The sequence below is a fragment of the Thamnophis elegans genome, chromosome 10 (genome assembly GCF_009769535.1).
Source record: "Thamnophis elegans isolate rThaEle1 chromosome 10, rThaEle1.pri, whole genome shotgun sequence".
NCBI lineage: Eukaryota > Metazoa > Chordata > Lepidosauria > Squamata > Colubridae > Thamnophis > Thamnophis elegans.
In genome coordinates, this window is record NC_045550.1 from 21449877 (window position 1) to 21469790 (window position 19914).

The 19914-nt window shown below is 38.5% G+C and overlaps 1 protein-coding gene across 1 annotated transcript in view; it reads left to right on the forward strand.

Annotated features, from left to right (window-relative positions):
* Window positions 1-329: 329 nt before the first annotated feature.
* COL17A1 (collagen type XVII alpha 1 chain) overlaps window positions 330-19914 on the forward strand; it is a 68146-nt gene continuing 48561 nt past the window's right edge. Inside the window, exons 1-12 of the mRNA XM_032225439.1 lie at window positions 330-387; window positions 1215-1259; window positions 2343-2441; window positions 5336-5467; window positions 5897-5944; window positions 9463-9498; window positions 11424-11471; window positions 11957-12100; window positions 14541-14696; window positions 16010-16081; window positions 17978-18049; window positions 18477-18551. Of these exons, the coding sequence (XP_032081330.1) occupies window positions 333-387; window positions 1215-1259; window positions 2343-2441; window positions 5336-5467; window positions 5897-5944; window positions 9463-9498; window positions 11424-11471; window positions 11957-12100; window positions 14541-14696; window positions 16010-16081; window positions 17978-18049; window positions 18477-18551 (982 nt within the window). The 5' untranslated portion in view covers window positions 330-332. The remainder of the gene's footprint in view (window positions 388-1214; window positions 1260-2342; window positions 2442-5335; window positions 5468-5896; window positions 5945-9462; window positions 9499-11423; window positions 11472-11956; window positions 12101-14540; window positions 14697-16009; window positions 16082-17977; window positions 18050-18476; window positions 18552-19914) is intronic.

Genomic DNA, 19914 nt, shown 5'->3' on the forward strand with positions numbered 1-19914 from the left:
AGTTTGAAGATGCAAGCTATCTTAAGGAAACTTTTGTGAAGGGTTTTAATAGAAAGGAACCACAACTTTTCTGAATATTTATAGTGAATATTTAATAGGAAATATATTAACTCCCTCCCCCAAAAAATACCATTACAAAGTTGCATCTTATTTCGTGACCCGTCATGTGTTCTGATTTTAAAAGTCCCTATGAAGTGGTTAGTAATTATGGAAACATGTGAATTGCATTTCTTTGACTTAGCACAGAAAGTGTTTGTACTGTCCTTGCAACGAAACTGTTGAATGTCTGTTAATTTTTTTACTTTCTTTCTTCACATGTGAGTAGCAATGATATGGATTCCATAACAAAGAAAAACAAGCGGGATGGAACTGAAGTTACAGAGCGACGTAAGTATTTTTTAGAAATATTAGGACCCTTACATTATCTCCCACTTTCAATCTTGGGTAAAAGCATACATCTACTCTACTCGATCAATATGCATATATTAATAGATAATATTAATTAATATGCATATGGTGTAAGCTTTCTGGTTGAGAATTCTGAGAGTTGTAGCCCAAACATATCTCTGACTCTAGGCTGTTCAAAGTATTATAGTAGAGATAGTATGGAGCATATAGACATCACTGTGTCTTCAAATACCTTTTAGGTTCCATGACCCATTATCTTTTCCCCCCCAATAAAGATGGTTCTAAAATTGCTTTAAAACAAAGTGCTAATATTTAACATCAGCATTTTTCTCAGGGCATCTTTGCATTCAATATGTATTCCTAGAAAATATAAAAGTTGGATGTCAATAACCTTGTACTTTAGAAGTACAGTATATATATTGCCCTTTCCTGCCCGCTCCAGCAAGTCAGAGGAACTACCAAGAGTGGAGTAAGTAATTGAAAGAAATCTCACCAGTTTCCCTGTTTAATAAATCAGTATTTGGTAACTTTAAACATTTATCATTTTGTTATGTTTTGTTAAGAATTGTTCTTATAGAGAAGAGTTTTCAGCTTTTCTCTAAATTACCAAAATATTATTTGTGGAATCAGTCAAAATGTTCAAAAACATTTTGAAAGCAGTACATTTATTCTCCTCATTTCAGTCTGACAATTTTGAAAAAGACTCTGTTCAGGGAAATACTAATTGTCTCAGCAGAATTGGTACACTAGGTTCCTGGCTTAAAATTTATTTTATTTTCTTATTTTCTTTTTAAATTTCTTTTCAGTTATTACGGAAACGGTTACCACCAGATTGACGTCTCTCCCTCCAAGTAAGTAATTGTGGTAAAGTGTTTTCCTTGGCTATGCCTACATCCTTGCACCTTATTTTTGGAATCGGAAAAAAACTATCCAGCTGGCTTATGGGTTGTTTTTACCCCTTATATGCTTGTATGTAGCAATAGCAATTGCAGTTAGACTTATATACCACTTCACAGTGCTTTACAGCCCTCTCTAAGCATTTTACAGTGTCAGCATATTGCCCCCAACGATCTGGGTCCTTATTTTACCGACCTTGGACAGATGGAGGGCTGAGTCAACTTTGAGCCTGGTGAGATTCGAACCACCAAATTACAGGCAGCTGGCAGTCAGCAGAAGTAGCCTGCAGTACTGCATTCTAACCACTATGCCACCATGGCTCATGTATGTATGTGCATGTATGTATGTGCATGTATGTATGTATCAGGGGTGGGTTCTAGCCAGCTTTACTGCTGGTTCACTCATGCATGCATTGGATGTGTGCTGCACATGCCCAGTTCTATTAAAATTGTTCTGTGCATGCAATAACTAAAGTGCCATTTAAAGATAACAATGTTTCAATTCATTGTTTATGTTGCCACAAAACTCTATCATCCTATTCTACTTCATAAGGTTGTTGAGATAAAAGTTGAAAGCCTTAAGTTTATTTTTAGAGAAAAATAGGGATAAAAGAATATATTATTTTAAACTGTTCTGGTTATCAGTACAGATTATTAGATAAACTAGTTCAACAGATATATAGATAAATAACCCATATTTGAAAAAAAATCTATAAATGATACCAACCATAGTGCAGGAATAGCATTAGTAGTGCAGGAATAGCATCAGTAGTAGTTTTTGTGTGAAAACACTGCAAAATTGTAGAATTAATTCTCCAAGACTTATTCAAGATAGAACATTGCCAAACATTGTTTGATTGAATATTTTGCTCTTGCCATTTTTAATTTATTCCATTTTGAACTACTGATAATGATCAAATATTGAGAGACTAAAGTATTACAACTTTTGCAAAATTGTAAAATTGTACATGGGTTTGGTGCATCTGTTTCAACCTTTTGCCTTTTCTGACTCACAAACTGTTGTGTTTTCTCTGACAGAAGGAGCTGGTAGTAGTGGACATAAATCAACAGCTTATAGTGGAGGAAGCAGCATGGAAAGGAGGACATATGGCCATGGCAGCAGTTATACCGCAGCCAGTAAGTGGTTTTCAATCTAAGAGCAAATAAGAGTTTGAAAGTGAAAGTCATACATGGGAATGGAAAGGCCAAAGAATGGATGGGTTGGCAGAGATGCTGACTGCTGGAAAATGTCAAAAGTGGGGAAGATGAGACATTCTTTTGATTCTTTACTAAAGAGTGATTATCATAAAAATATAAAGATACCACTTATAGATATTGGGTGACATTTCTTAATTGGGATGATGAGGTTTATTTTCACAGGAAATGCTGCCATTCATTAGTAGGAGCCCAACCTACAGTGAGGCAACTATGCCAAATGTTCATTGAAATAATCAATTTTAACCTCCTGGATCTGCAGCAAAGTGGAGGGCTGCCTGTGCTTTTAGAGGGAGAACATCCATGGGCTAGTGGCTATGACAGAGAAGGCCTGCTGTCCATTTCACCCACATATAATCTCCTATGCAATCAGGCAACTTTGAACAGGCCCTCTCTGTTACTAGACTGAATAAGTAGAATTAGTTCTGACAAGGCATTACCTGATGAATTTAGGGCTTTAAAAGTAATGACACTAGGCCAAGGAATCTACTGGCAACTAATGCAATGTATTTCATTCATTCTATCCTGGCAGGTTTACTGCTGTATTTTACACCAGCTGCAGTTTCCTATTATTTACACACTGTTCTTATTTTGATAGATCTACGTTAATCTTTGGTATGGAGATCTGACAAAAATCTAAAGATATTTAAGGATTTTGATAAGCCACATATTAAATAAATTATTCCAAGTATGCCTTGACCGGTTATTCATTAAATCTGCATAGTTAGCCAATAAATATCAAAGTGTCGGTTTTGAAGCTGTTAGAAATTGGAAACAAAATTGAAGTTTTCACCAGTAAGAAACCACAATAATTATATAAACATTGGGAAGCTGGAATGATTAAAACACATTCATGGATTATTTTCCAATTCTGTTTTATGCTTCCCTTGTTTTTTAAAAATAGCATTTTAAAGCTTAGAATGTGAGAAAAATCTAACAAAATTATTGAGCTAAAATGCTTCTGAAACCCCTTAATAATTTTAGATCAGTTTTTCTTAAACTTTCTGCTTTCAGAATGCCTTTGCACTTACTGTATAAAAATTATGGAGGACTTGACACTGACACTGGGCCAAGGAATCTACTGGCAACTAATGCAATGTATTTCATCTGCTATTTCACTGCTGTATTTTACATCAGCTGCAGTTTCCTATTGGAGTTTTTATTTGTTTAGGCCATATTTCTCAATATTTGCCATATTATAAATTAAAGTTGGCACATTCATAAAATATTTATTTATTTATTGGGTAAAAATTAAACCCATTAAATGCTAACATAAATAAAATACAGTAGTTTTCACACAAACATATATTTTTAACAAATAAATAATGATAAGAGTGACATTGTTTTAAATTTTTGCAAATATTTTTGGCAAATCATTTTGATTTTACAAACCCTTAATAGGATCTTGGGGACACCTCAGGGCCTTGGATCTCACTTTAGGAAACATATTTTAGAACGCATAAAGACTTCTGATAGCATTTAAAAGTATAAAGTTATAGAATGTTCCCAGGCTGGGGGTAATACATTTGTGTGGTCGTATTGTATTTTGTGTTTCATTGATATGTTTGTTTTTAGCCATGACTACTGTGTTTGTTTCATGTGTTTTTTAATTGTTATTTGATTTTGATAAAATTAATAAATTAAAAAAATGGAATAAGGTAAACTGGTAATCAGAGTGACCTTAGGAAAAACTGATATTAGGACATTGTCCAAAATGAGCAGATGCTAGCCAAACCTTTTGAGGAATATGTTAAAAGTCTTATTCAACGGCAGTATATACCAGAGATGGGCATCACATACTGTAACAACCAGTCCGCCCAGCATCAGAAATGTGAGCGCGCGTGCTGTCCGCACATGTGTGCAACGTCAAAAGACACGACAACTTGCTCACATGCTCTGTCCGGGCATGTGTGTGGCATGAAAAAACACAGCAATTCACTTGCACGCGCCGTCCACACATGCATGCTGCATTTAAAAAATGCAGCGATATAGGATGGGATTTCACGTGGTTGGTTGGGTGGGATGTCCACCCGCAGAGCGCAATTACCGATTCTCCTGAACCGGTCTGAACCAGCAGCAGCACACCACTGGTATATACTATATATTGGGGCTGTCAAACTCACGACTTGTGGGGCAGATGTGTCATGCTAACCACGCCCATGTCCAGTTTAGCGAAGGAGAAAAAAGTCGTGATACATGACAAGATGCTGCCATGATGACATGAGTTTGACACCCGGGCTATATATCATACTAAAAGTATGTGTGTTAATATATATTATCTGCCATATAAATGTTATACATATTTCTATATAGATAGCATATAATAGCCAGTATCTATTACTTCAAATATAAATCCCAATGAAGCATAAATCTTTATTACACTTTACAACAGACAGCTCAGATGTAAATTGATTTTTCCCGGAAGGAATTAGCTGGAATTAAAGGGGGTTTAAGAAAAATTCACATTTTTATTTGTCAAAAATTATTATGTTGTTATAAAATTATAACAATTGTAAATGTTGTTAAATATGTTTATCAATGCATTTTTCTGTATATTTTGTTTGCTACATTTCACTCAGAAGTGAGCCAACAGTTAGTGTCTACTGAACACCTTTTAAGTCATTTGTGTTTCACAGGCTCTCCAGAGGTATTCTGATTGTAGGGTGATCTTTCTAGAATTAGAGAGATCAAATTCATGTAATTGTGGCTATCTAGATAAGACAAACAAGTGGGAAGTTAAATGATGAAAAGACATCATTTCCCACATAATTCAGTCCACCAAATGTGAATCTGAGGAGGTTTTGTTTCATCTCTAGGTGGGAATGCTAGAATGAATACCTCCTCTTCCTCCTACAAGCAAGCCACCTCTCCTTCTTCCACTCTTACCAAATCACCTGGCTCCACTTTTGAACGAAAAACCTATGCTACCCACCATCCAGCATATGAAGGTATCATAAAAAGAAGCAGGGTTAAATGATTTTAAAGAGTTTCAAAGAAACCAGGGTTAGGACAATTTTAACTGATAATCCCAACTTTTCTTAGGAACCAGATACCGTATGGCTTGCTCTTTTCGGTAAATTTTGGATTGATCTGTTGTTCAGTACAACAGTTCCATTCATGATCTTTGCAGGCATTTTCATTATGATTCAGATTTCTAGCATAATATTCCAGTGATGATATTAATTTATCTCTGTTTCATTGAACACACACTTCTGTTGCAGGCTAATTAATAAATTTTCTGCATGTGTTCTTCAGGAATAGTTTAGGTTTCAAAGTATGCTTTATTACATATTGTAATATGATGGAAATTCAGTATGTGGAGTAAACTACATAATACTGTTTTCAAATTTCTTTTAATTTAAACTTTTCTTTTTCAGGAAGCTCCAGTGCAAATTCCTCGCCAGAGTTTCCACGCAAAGATTTCGGTACATTTTCCATTTTTGAGAATGACCTTAGTATCAGTATAGATACTGAAATGAATTAAGAAAGTGGTGCAGATTTTCCTAACGTTCTTCTTTTCTGTTCCAATGATAGAACTGTATTCCCTTTGCCTCAATTGCTCAATAAATGCTATTGAGCTATACTTCTAAATTCCACTGGGGGCAGCAAATGAATGAATATGTACACCTTTTTGTTCTGACCCCCCTTTCGCTTGTTCATAGACGACAGTCAGACAGACTTAAAAGGAAATAACTTTATCAGTCCTGGCTCATGCTGGCTGTGAGCCCAAAATAAACATAAATAATGTCTCTGGCAAAAAGGTTACGCAGCAGAATGCAAAAACAAAGAGCTATTACAGCAACACCAGGTTTACCGAAAGAAAGCAAATCACTTCTCCAAGTGTCTCTTTGAATCAGGGTTATAGAAAGCAAATCACTTATCCAAGTGCCTCTCACAAACAAACCACGACTGATGAATGATGAACCATGAACGAACGAGTGAACGTTGACTTCTGCTCCCAGGGCGTGGCACCATCAGTCCTTTTATTTCCAGAAGACACTAATGAGCCCCAGCTGCATTGCTATTCCTGCATCCTGACTCAACTCACAGCAAATTTCTGCTGAGTCCCAACACTATCCCCCACCGCAGGGCCTCTTCCCTGGGTTCCGATGGTCTGGATGCGGTCGGAATGAAGTGTCCACACTCATTTCCTGTATTTCTTCCTTCGTGATTCCCCAATACCTGCAGGAACATTCCCCTTGCTCCAATGCTCCCCAGGTATCCCACCCTTCACGGCTTCGACACCCCATCCAGGGTCCTCCACCTTCTCCAGGGCCGACCCACCAGCCCCCGTACTGTCGGAGCCTGGCGGCGGCTCTACTAACTCCGGCCAAGGCCTAACACCCTGTCCAGGGTCCTCCATCCTCTCCAAGGCCGACCCACCAGCCCCCGTACTGTCGGAGTCTGGAGGTGGCTCTAATAGCTCCGGCCAAGCCCTAACACCCTTTCCAGGGTCCTCCACCTCCTCCAAGGCCAACTCATATGACCCCTTGCTGTCGGAGTCTGGCGGCAGCTCCACCAACTCCTGCCAAGCCACCACACACTCCCCTCCCGCAGGGCCCTTCCCCCGGTTCCGACAATTGGGGTACGGCCCAGAAGTGTTGGTGACGGCCTCCACGGAACACAGTCCAAGACACTGGCACCCCGCCGGGAACCTAGAAACAAAGTCCAGTGCTGCGGGGACCGGGGTTGACAAAGGCTGGAATCTTGGCACTGGGCACATGACTCCACGCATCTCTGCATGTCATTTCTCAGATGGGGCCACCAAAATTGACGGGAGGCCAGGCGTAAAGTCCAGAAAAAACCCCAATGTCTCGAAGCAGACGTGCCATGAACCTGCGAGAGCACCCGTCGACGGATGTGCCTTGCGGGAACATAGAGCCGGCCCCGATACTTCGAAAGATCCCCTTCCAAAGTCCATGGGGACGCCGGCCCTACTTCCGCCTTGCATCGCTCCACCCAGTCGTCACCCCGCTGTGCATCCCGTATCAGAGATTGTATGCTCATGGGATGACAAACGGCAGTGCAGGATGCAACGGGTAGAACAGTCCGAGGTGGAAGTGAGTTCGCAGGGTCAGAGTTCTCCACTTTATTAGGCAGGGCATCCACCCTGGTATTCCACACACCCCGAATGCACGCTACCTCATGTGAACGGGGTATCATGGCCGCACAAATGTGCTGGTTGTCCAACACGATAGTGCGTTGTTGAGGGATGGCTGCAGTCTGCGCAACCCTTCTGTTCTTCTTGGGGCAACTCCCTGCCAGGTGTCCAAGATCCCCACAGTAGAAGCACAATCCCTCAGCACATCGTCTGTCCATCTCTGTACGTGACACTCGAGGTCTGACAGCACCCAACTCCATGGGCTCCTCCCAGTCCACTGCAGTCTCTTGCTGAACCAGCATGCTGGTGGTCTCCTGGAATGCACGGTGAGGCCTTTGCCTCTGCAGCCCGGCGTCTATCCAGAGGCACAAGTGGACCAACGCGTCGAACATCGGTGGCCTGTCCACCCTTGCCAGTTCATCCTGCAAGGCCTCTGACAATCCATCCTGGAATGTGTCCATTAGAGCTGGTTCATTCCACGTGGAATCCTGGCTACGCAGCTTGAATTCACTAACATAGTCTTGCAATGAACCACTCCCCTGCTGCAGTGACTTCAGACTTCTCGCTGATGTTTCCCCCTTGATAGGATCTTCAAACATCCGTTTAAAGTATAGACAAAAACCCTGAAAGTCATCTAACAAAGGGCTCGGCTGAGTTAGCAAGGGGGTAGCCCAATGGGCAGCTGTGCCTGAGAGCAAACTGATAATAAATCCCACCTTTGTCCAGTCAGTGGGAAAGTCCTCCACTCTCAAACTCAGGAACAGCTGGCATTGTCCCAGAAATGCGGCAAACATGGCCTGACTCCCATTATATTTATCTGGCATGGCTACTGGGCACTTCCTCCTTGGCTGGGTTTTTTTTGCAGCTCTCTGCAGCTGTGCAATTTGGTCCACCAATACCGCTATCTGTTGGGCCATTTGCCTATTTTCAGCAATTAATTGCTCCATAATTAATCAAATGGAGGCTTGTTTTGGCAGAAGTCAATCTGTTCTGACCCCCCTTATTCGCTCATTCACAGACGACAGTCAGACAGACTTAAAAGGAAATAACTTTATCAGTCCTGGCTCACGCTGGCTGCGAGCCAAAATAAACATAAATAATGTCTCTGGCAAAAAGGTTACGCAGCAGAATGCAAAAACAAAGAGCTATTACAGCAACACCAGGTTTACAGAAAGAAAGCAAATCACTTCTCCAAGTGTCTCTTTGAATCAGGGTTACAGAAAGCAAATCACTTATCCAAGTTCCGCTCACAAACAAACCACGACTGATGAACGACGAACCACAAATGAACAAGTGAACGTTGACTTCTGCATCCAGGGCGTGGCACCATCAGTCCTTTTATCTCCAGAAGACGACACTAATGAGCCCCAGCTGCATTGTTATTCCTGCATCCCGACTCAACTCACAGCAAACTTCTGCTGAGTCACAACACCTTTTTATGGTTTTTATTTAGAAAAAATAATTCATGAAATTCTTGCTTATTCACTACATTCAAGGCAAGTTGTTTTCTTGCCTAAAGTAGGAACATGAGCATCAATTCATTGTACCACAAAGTCAAATATAAAAGCTATTAATAACAAAAGTCCAAAATTATCAACAATCCTATATTACTTTGTCACCCAATAAAATAATGCCTACTTTAAACTAAATAGGGTTATATTATCTGGTATTGGTTTTTTTTAAAGCAAGATGCTGAACACCTTCACTGAGAATCTATTGTATTGGTTATTTTATATATGTATTTAAGTATAAACTCGGTAATGTTGCTGTTAGTTTTTAGAAATCTACTCTCTTTTTTTCCCCAAATCAAATTTCAAAGAGTGATTTTTTTTTCTTTTATAGGTTCTTCTGCTACTAGGGGACGAAGCCAAACCCGAGGTAAGATCGTGTATGTATGTATGTATGTATGTATGTATGTGTGTGTGTGTGTGTGTGTGTGTTTGTGTGTGTGTGTGTGTGTGTGTGTGTGTGAAGATAGATAGATAGATAGATAGATAGTTAGATAGATGATAGATAGATGATAGATAGATGATTGATAGATAGATATAGATATAGATGATATAGATATAGATATAGATATAGATATAGATATAGATATAGATATAGATATAGATATAGATATAGATATAGATATAGATATAGATATGCTGGGCCACAAACCATTTGCCTTGTCCCAAACTATCCTTAAATATTTATTCCATTTAAAATTTGGATTGATATTTGGAAATGCAAGTTATTGCTCCAAAAAATTCAAAGAAACTGTTGGTATTTGTCAAAGAAAAATTGTCTAGAATTAATAAATATATTTTGAATTTATGCTGGAAATATGAACAATATGAAGAGACATTTTGACATGTATGGTGGCTGTGTAAAAAAGCTACAAAAGTTTGGGTACATACAGTAGTTCAGAATTTTTAAAAGCTAATGTACAATTGAAACCAGGGGCTTTTCTTTTAGGATTACATTCAGCTAAAAAAAGTTATGGAATTTGTTTTTATATATGACAACTGTAGCACGATTATCATATGCTCAAAAGCAGAAAGGTTCAACATTATCCACAACATAGTGAAGATGATAGCATTTTCAGAGATAGCTCAATTGGTTAATTCTTGCTTAAAGAAAACATCTACACTAACTTTTTACACACATATATATTATGTATGTATGTATATATGTATGTGTGCGTGTGTGTGTGTGTATGTAGATATGTATGTATGTATGTGTATATGTATATGTATATGTATGTATGTGTGTGTATATGTATGTATGTGTGTATGTATATATGTGTATATATATATATATGTGTATATATATATATATATGTGTGTGTGTATATATATATATATATATATATGTGTGTGTGTGTGTGTGTGTGTGTGTGTGTGTGTATATATATATATATATATATATATATATATATATATATATATATATATATATATATATATATATATATATAGTTTCTTTTACAACCCCCGGTATGCCCAAATATGGGAGGAAGATTACTACTTCCATTCTCTGTCCTTCGGCTCGTCACAAGAGACCATCCAGGCAGAAACCCAAATTTTTACTGTTGCCGTTTTGTTACATTTTGTTGTATTTGTGCTGATAAATAAATAAAGGGAGACTAGTATAGATCTATTTCAAGCTATTTAGCTCTCATCAGCTAGCCATACCCTTACTGGGATTTGAACCTGGGCTATATTACATACTAGGCAGACTTCTTAGCCAATATATATATAATACACACACACACACACACACACACAAACATACTTTTGATTATTAGAAAAAATTAAATAATAGAAAAAGTAAGCCTTTTTCTGTCTAAAAGTGAAAATAATTCCAAGCACATGTTTTCTAGCAACTCTTTCAGATGATATAGTAAGGAAAAATCACTGTTGATACAGGAGTTTCAGCAACTGAACTATTTCCCAATATCTAATCAATGTATCCCATAATATACATAAAACAGAGTGTTCTTTGCTTTCTTTTTTACTTTTTTTCTGTGAACTGACAGATCTAGTCACCAATAAAAGAACTGAAAGATGGACGTTGATAAAACTGACTTTTGAATCCTTATCAGAATGGGGACCAACAATTTCAAGTAATAGATGAGTAGCAAGAAGAAATAAAAAAAAAGAAATCAGATAGAACTAAATACAATGAACTAGATCATGTTCATCTATAGCTTTGTGGAATGTCTTAAAATTCAGCACTAAACACTGCAGCTGTAGGATATCAGATAACCAATACACTTTCTACTTTAAAATAAGCTTTTTATTTCCCTTTGTCTTGCACAGAGAGTGAAATCCGAGTGCGGTTGCAGAGTGCTTCTCCATCAACCAGGTGTAAGTACTATCGCTGTTGTCTATGTTCCTAATTTGAACAAAGGTAGTTGCATCTTTGGTAAACAATTCACAATTTTCATCAGTAATCTTTTTCTTCAACTACAATTCCCCACCCAGTATGTCATATAATACTTTTAATCATCAGAGTAAGCAGTTGCCCAGAAATGGGGAATAGAAATAGATAGCTAGAATAATTATAGTGGCTACTGAATTATATATGGCATGATCATGCTGAGAAAAGAATACTAATATTGAAATGCCAGTTAACACAGAATCAAGTTCCTTTTCGCTTAATGTTCAACTTCAGACATCCATCAAAACTTCTATCATTGGTTTCAGATCCATCTATTGATCAAAATATAAAACCTCGCGCTTAGTATGGTGATTAGTTAATTTGATTAAGCAATTCATTGTCCTTTCAGACGCAGTTTATATCTGAACACAGTTGATATGGTTAAGTTCCCAGTATCTTTTTTCTCCTTTAGGGACAGAATTGGATGATGTCAAGCGACTTTTACGGGGAAGTCGATCAGCGAGTGCTAGTCCTACTCGTTCCCATTCAGGCACACTCCCTATTCCAAAGAAAGCTGTTGTTGAAACCAAAATGGTGACAGAAAGCTCCCAATCAGGTACTTGTGCTGAATCTAATGAAATAAAGTCCATTGAGAAACTTGAATTGCTGGGGAAGCTACAGGGTTCTATTAAAACAATAAGTTTGCAAGTTTATTAGCATTTGTATGCCGCCCACTCCCAAGGGACTCTGGGCGGCTTACAGACAACAAGGGAATATAAAAAAATTAAAAATAGAAATACAATTATTTAAAATTACACAACATATATAGCATTTAAATGGGGCTAGATAGTGATCAACAGCCCCAGGCCTGCCGGAACAGCCAGGTCTTAGTAGCTTTACAGAAGGCCGGAAGAGTAGTGAGGGTCCGGATCTCTACAGGGAGATTATTCCATAGGGCCGGGGCAGCAACAGAGAAGGCCCTCTCCCAGGGGGTCACCAGCCGACATTGACCCGCCGATGGCACCTGGAGGAGGCCCAATCTGTGTGATCTTATCGGTCTTTGGGAGGTAAATGGCAGGAGGCAGTCTCTCAGGTAGCCAGGTCCTAAACCATGTAGGGCTTTAATAGTAACGACTAGCACCTTGAAGCATGTCCGGAGACCAATGGGGAGCCAGTGCAGCTCACGGAGGATAGGTATAACATGGGTGTATCTCGGTACACCCATTATTGCTCGCACAGCTGCATTCTGGACCAACTGTAGACTTTGAGCACTCTTCAGGGGCAGCCCCATGTAGAGCGCATTACAGTAATCCAGTCTTGAGGTGACAAGGGCGTGAGTGACCATCCGAAGGGCCTCCCGGTCCAGATAGGGTCGCAACTGGTGCACCAGGCGAACCTGGGCAAAGGCCCCCCTGGTCACAGCTGACAAATGATGTTCTAACGTCAGCTGCGGATCCAGGAGGACTCCCAGATTGCGAACCCTCTCTGAGGGGGCATATAATTTCACCCCCCAGGCTAAGAGATGGAATAACTGGACCATCCTTGGGAGGGAGCATCAATAGCCACTCAGTCTTGACGAGATTGAGTGCAAGCTTGTTCGCTCCCATCCAGACCCTGGATGGAAGGAAGATACTACAAATATATTATTTTGATCATTGAGGAATAATAGATTGATCATATTGGAAGGGACCTTGGAAGCCATCTAGTTCTAACCCTAACCCTCTTGGCTATCTAAATTTTGCTTAAAAACCTCCAATGATGGAGCCATGCTACTAAAAAAGGTTTCCTGCTGCTTAATAGTTCTCACCATCAGGATTTTTTTTCTTATTTCAAGATTGGATCTTCCTCTGTAAAGCTCCCACTCTTTGGTTCTTGTTCTGCCCTTGGGAGCTATGGAAATTAAATCTATAGCCTCTTTTTGTGGCTGTTTTAAAGTATTGAAAGACTGCTATTATGTCCTTCCCACTTTAGTATTCTGTTCTTTACCCCTACCTATATCTCATTTACAAGCCATAACAGTATTACAGAAAAAGTCTTCACTGATCAAGGCATTCCACTACTGAAGGAAATGACATAATAGTATCTACTCTATTTTCTGCCTCCCGAGTCCCAGCTGATTGGGAGGAAATGTGGATTTTGCAGTAACCTGCCCCCGGAGTGGGGAGGAATGGAGATTTTACAGTATCCTTCACCTGCCATGCCCACCAAGCCACACCCACAGAACCGGTAGTAAAATTTTTGAATAGATAAATAGATAAATAGATAGATAGATAGATAGATAGATAGATAGATAGATAGATAGATAGATAGATGATAGATAGATAGATAGATAGATAGATAGATAGATAGATAGGGGGTAGGTAGGTAGGAGGTAGGTAGGTAGGTAGGCAGGTGGGTGGGTGGGCGGGCGGGTGGATGGATGGATGGATGGATGGATGATAGGACAATCACCCTCCTCAAAATGGACAAAATAGACAAGTCAAAATACAAAATATAAAAATATTTTCTATTTTCTATTTTGCAAAGTGTATTTAAAGGTTTTAAGCAAGAACACCCTGCATACTGCACATATATTTTAATTCTTCACATTTTAAAAGTTATAATTCAATGTTTGGCAAAACTTTGCATATTAGAAATAAAGAAAATCTGCCTTTTTATTTACTTCATCCACCTTGCTCCTGGTCATCTTCTTTTTCTCTTTCACTTTTCCAAGCATTATTGATTTCTCCAACAAGCTAGATCCTTACATAATGTGTCCAAAATATGATAATACGAGCCTGGTGATGTATGTCTTGAGTGATCATCTCTGAATTGATGGTCAGACACACAAACAGATACACCTGTTTTTCCAATAGCAAAATTCAAAAGGTTCAATAGTTTTTTTTCCTTGTTCATTAAAACCCAACTTTACTTCCATGAGACTAGAATATTTACAAAATTCATGTTATCTTATCTGGTTTATATGAAAGTAACATAAAAAAGCTTCATTATATATTGTATATAATTATATAATATTAAAATCCAGTTTGGGATAATGTTCTTAAATTTTTCTGCAGTGTCAGGGACTTATGACACAACAATCTTGAATGCTGCCCTCCCACCATACATGTGGTCCTCCACCCTGCCTGCAGGGTCATCTCTTGGTGGCTACCATAACAACATGACCCAAAGTTCATCTTTGATCAACACTGCAGCCCATTCTACTGGATCAGGTATGCATTCATTTATCAAAGTCTCTGCAATGCTGGTTGCCAAATGATGCCGTTGATGCCCGGTCCTCATAGTTAAAAAATTTGTGAGTCTGGATGACGAGAAACAGACTGAAGCTCAATCTTAGCAAGACCAAGTGGCTGTGGGTATTTCCCCCCATTATCCTGGTGACCTTTCATTACTAGACTAGGATGGGATTGTACATCTCTATTCAAGACTGATGGGCAATCTGGAATCTTTTGGGATTCACTACTCCTGCTCAAGGAATAGAGAGTAGCTGTGCCTGAAAGGGATTTCATATTGATTCATTTCCAAAGTGCTTTTTCAAAAGGCAACTGGACTTTGTTTTTTCTTGAAGATGATTTGCTTCTTATCCAAGAAGCTTCTTCGGTTTTGACTGAAGTTCTGACTTCTGCAGTCTGAATTGAAAAAGTATCTTTTGGACAACCATGACTTGGATGATGGAGAATCACCATAGACATATTGATTCATGCATTTACTGTTCTACTATCCAGTAGGGAAGCTCCCTTGATGATCACTTATACCTCAATCCACACGGGGCTGCTTTGAAAGCAACTCAAAAACTAAAGCTTGTCCAGAATGTGGTGGCATGAGTTGCAATGTGACACCATTATTCCATAAGCTGCACAAGTTACTAGTTGACTTTTGGGTGAAATTAAAGATGCTGGTTATCACCTGTAAAGTCTTTCATAGTACAGGGCCAGTTTTTACTTGATCCGCTATCTCTAATAATTTCTTCCCATCTGGTAAGAATCAGTAGAGTAGAGGAAGGAAGAATCAGTGCCTTCCAAGTCCCTTCAATTAAATAAACTATCAGAATGATATAATGAGAGCCCATCTTGAATTTTATGGATGCTATTTGAAAGCTTTGATTAATTAGTGGCTCACTATTTTGATTAAAATAGAGCTGCCAGGACTTTGGAAAGTAAGGAAAGCTGACTAGAAATGTGTGTAAAAAGGGTTGTCATTTTAAAAAAAGGAACCGTACCTGGGAAAAATGGACCTGATGAGAATTTTTTTATCAAATATTTTCCATGCTTTCTTTAGGCGCTGTGTCTTTTTTAATGGAGACCCATCTGAGGGTTGAAAACGTAGACATGAGTCCACCATAAACCAAAGTTTCAGTACTGGTGGTTGAATAACTACAAGAAAAAGAATGACTGGGTCACACATCTGAGATGTGACACAGCCATTTTTCTTTCCATTCAAACACCAGTTCCAGAACTTTGGGTTGTGGTGAACTCATGTTTTCAACATTTTCAACACCTTTTATTTCTATTATTTTCTTTTGCAGTATTTGGCGTTCCAAACAACTTGGCCCCAACTTCATCCACTCTGAATGGTGGTCTTAGCAATTCTTCCACAGGTTTGTTTTCTCCATTCTTCCCTGTTTCAGGAAAAGGAAGCATTCGCGCATTTGTTATTGATTTGTAATCTGTGTTAATGGCACAAGAGAGGAGGCATATCCAAAACAAAATTTCCTGTTTTTTTTTTTTTTATATATATATTTTATTATGTTTTCATTCTATACAATCACATATTTACTGTGCTTGATCAGGGCATATAACATTGAGTAATAAACACGGCCTTCACTTATATAGAAAATGCCCTCTACAATACAAACCCAATATACCACCTTGGCCCACCATACACCCTCTTTCAACCCCCTCCAACTTTCATTCTTCCTTCTCACACACCCCTCTACACCTACTTCCCCTCCCCTTCTTTCTAACCCTAACCCTGTCACTCCCTCTAATCCATTCCCTCCCTCCCTTCTCCTCCTCCTCTCTCTCACCCTCTCCACCCTCCTTCTTCTTTCACTCGACTCTTTCCTTCGGTATATTTCTATTATCTTCCAGTATATTCGGTTTGTTCTATTTTCGCACTAACATTGAAAAGCCACAGTATACAAATGCAATCATGGAATTTAACACATATTGTATTTCCCCCCTCCCCCCTCCCCCTAAATCCCCACCTCCCTTCCCTCCCCCCGACTTCCCAAAGACCAAACGTGGTATAACTTTTGGACAATCACAGTCTAAAATATCTCTACATTGAACTCAGCTCCTTACTGTTACCCAAATTTTAAACAATTTAAATTGTTACTGATACTAAGCATAAGCTATCTGGAGTTTCTTAGTCCCATATTTACTTTTTATGTAATCAATCCATTTTTTCCAGTCTCGTTTATATCTCTCGTTTGAATGTTCTTTGAGATATGCTGAAATTTTGGCCATTTCGGCTAAGTTCATAACTTTCAAAGTCCATTCTTGAATTGTAGGTAAATCTTTCTTCTTCCAATACTGCGCCACCAAGAGTCTTGCTGCCGTTATTAAGTACAGAACCAAATTAGTCTCTGCTGCTGTAAAGTCAATACATATACCCAGTAAGAACAACTGGGGGATGAATTTTATCCTTCTTTTGAGGATGTTTTGTAGGATCCACCATATTTTTATCCAAAATGCCTTGACATTACGACATGTCCACCATATATGAAAATATGTAGCATCACAGAAACCACATCTCCAACATTTAGGTTGAACATTTGGATACATAGAGGCAAGCTTTTTAAATCAGTGGTAGTCAACCTGGTCCCTACCGCCCACTAGTGGGCAATCCAACTTTCATGGTGGGCGATAGGGTTTTGTCCGATACTGAAGCACTTTCCTTTTTTAAAATTTAATTGACTTTAAAAAAAAATTTCATAGCATTATTTAAAAATTTTCATTAGGTTTTCATAAAATCACCATTACTGTGGAATCAGTGGGCGGTTAGAAAATTTTACTACTAACAGAGATACAAAAGTGGGCAGTAGGTATAAAAAGGTTAAATCAATGCCCCAGTAAACACAGATGCAGATATTTGCTATATATATTTATACATTTAATAACCTATAAAAAAGCCATAATAAAAATATAAACAAAAACAAAGGTCAGCTGTTAAACAACTAATATATCTTTTCCATTAATTTTATTCCGATAATTGTACAAATTATCACTGCCAGAAATGTTGTCATGGCACTAAGAAAGCAATTTCTTTCCATCTTTAATCTTGGCATTTTAAAGATAATTGCCAGAATATTTCCTTATGATAAAAGTTGGTTCCAGCATGAGAGGAAAAAGACAACATAAGTAAGCAGGTCTGTTTATATGTTATAACTGCATTAATTGTAGATGATTAATTTAAGACCATCCATACAAAAAATTGCTGACTATGATTATACATAAATTTTAAATCTGACCCTCAAATATTTTATTTGCAGCATATGGTGTTCAAAATAACCTGGCTCCAAACACACTTGGAGTCACAAGTACCACAACCACAGCTTCCACAGGTAACAACACTTGATGAAAATATGTGGAATTCAAAGCATTTTTGCTAAGATTCATTTGCCTTAGAAATGATGGAAGAATATTGAAAAATTATTTCCTTTTGCTTATTTCAAAATATTGCAATTCATGTAGATCTCCATAATATATCTCAAGTAATTCTATTGTTTTGCCAGCTTGCATATCTACTAATCTCTGTGAGGTCCTGAATCACTTTTTCTCTCAGTAAGTCACTTATAGCTGGATAAAGAATAGTTGTGTATCGAGATACAGATAATAATCACTACTTCAACTTTTTAAAGGATGCTGTTCCATTCCATGATATTAGTGCCCCAAAAGCTGGGGAAATACATACATAGTTAGATCTTTTCCTTGGGCTTCTGGAAATCTAGAATTGTGTCTTTATCCCTCACTCTTTTTCATTTTCAACAGCATATGGAACAAAGAAAAATGCAGTGCAAAGCTCTGGTGTGACTAGTACAGGTGTGTCCACATCATCTACAACTGGTGAGTCTTCATCTCTTTCACATGGAACAGCAAAGGAGACTCTGCAGAACCAACAATGCCCCTTTCTGTGCTATCTATGGAGTACATGATGGGGAGAAGGACTTGTGCTTCTGCCTTACTGCCTTGCCTGCGATCCAGCAAAGCAGCATCTGCCAGTCTCCTTTTCCTGGATGTCTCAAAGGTACTTTGCCAAAAAGGCAACTGCACTTTCTTGGTTTATTTTGCTGTTTCGCTTCTCATCTAAGAAGTTTCTTCAGTTCTGAACTGAAAAAGAACTGAAGAGGCTTCTTGGATGAGAAGATAAACTTTTTCAAAGAAAAAGAAACCCAAGAAAGTCTGGTTAATTTTTGGAAAACCACCTTTGGGACATGGATGATTGAGAATCTCCATAGACTTTCCCTGGATGGATTTTCAATTTTCCTTTTCTGTGCTGGTGCTTGTGGGTTTTAATCAAATGTATTACTTATTTTAAAAACTTTTTTTTCTCTGTATGTGTAAATCTTCAGATTTACTGATATTAGAAAAGTTGTTGTTTCAGGCAAGGCTTCATCCAAATATGAAATAGGCCTGAATTAGTTTTGCTGCTATGACCAACAAGGCATGGTGGGAAAGGGAGGATTTTGCTCAAAATTAGGGATGCCCTGTGATTGATCTGTAGAAAGGAAGCCTAGAAGAAAGTGTAAGGAATGTATTTAGTTTCTACTTCACTGTATTGTTGTAGGTACAAACAAGTATGTGAAACTAACAAATTTTGCAACCTTCATAGTAAAGCAACAACATCATACTAGCTTTTTTCCCTTAAGAAGGTTCCAATTCCTCCTAAACATTATCTTGGGGAGAGGACTTGATATGGTTTGGCTAATGTAGCATCTAAAAAAGCCCAGATGTAATACCTGCTTGAAAACATATCTTCTGATAGCACTGCACATTTCTTAAGCTATCTGAGTTTTATATAGGTTTACATTAAATGTTAAATCTTAAAATAATGGGCAATATTTCAATTTGATTTATAATTTGAGTAAGTCCAGCTACAGAAATTTATAAACCATTTTTTCTTGATGTGATTTGAGAACTTAGTGTTATCATTACAAAAAAAATCACAGTGCTGTATTAGCCCTACCTCTGTCTGAGATCCCCTATTTAGTGGAGAAATTCATATATTTAACATAGGGAATTGACTACACAAGAGATGGGGATAGCTATTCAATTGGGTTGTCAGGGTTCCAACCAGTGGTGGATTATGACCGCCGGGAGCACCAGGTACCATTCTGGTATGGTGCTCCAGAGAGCCCACCAGCCTGCCCGCCCGCCTGCCCGCCCATGCTCCTTACCGGTATTTGAAGTTTTCAGGGCGGGCACATGC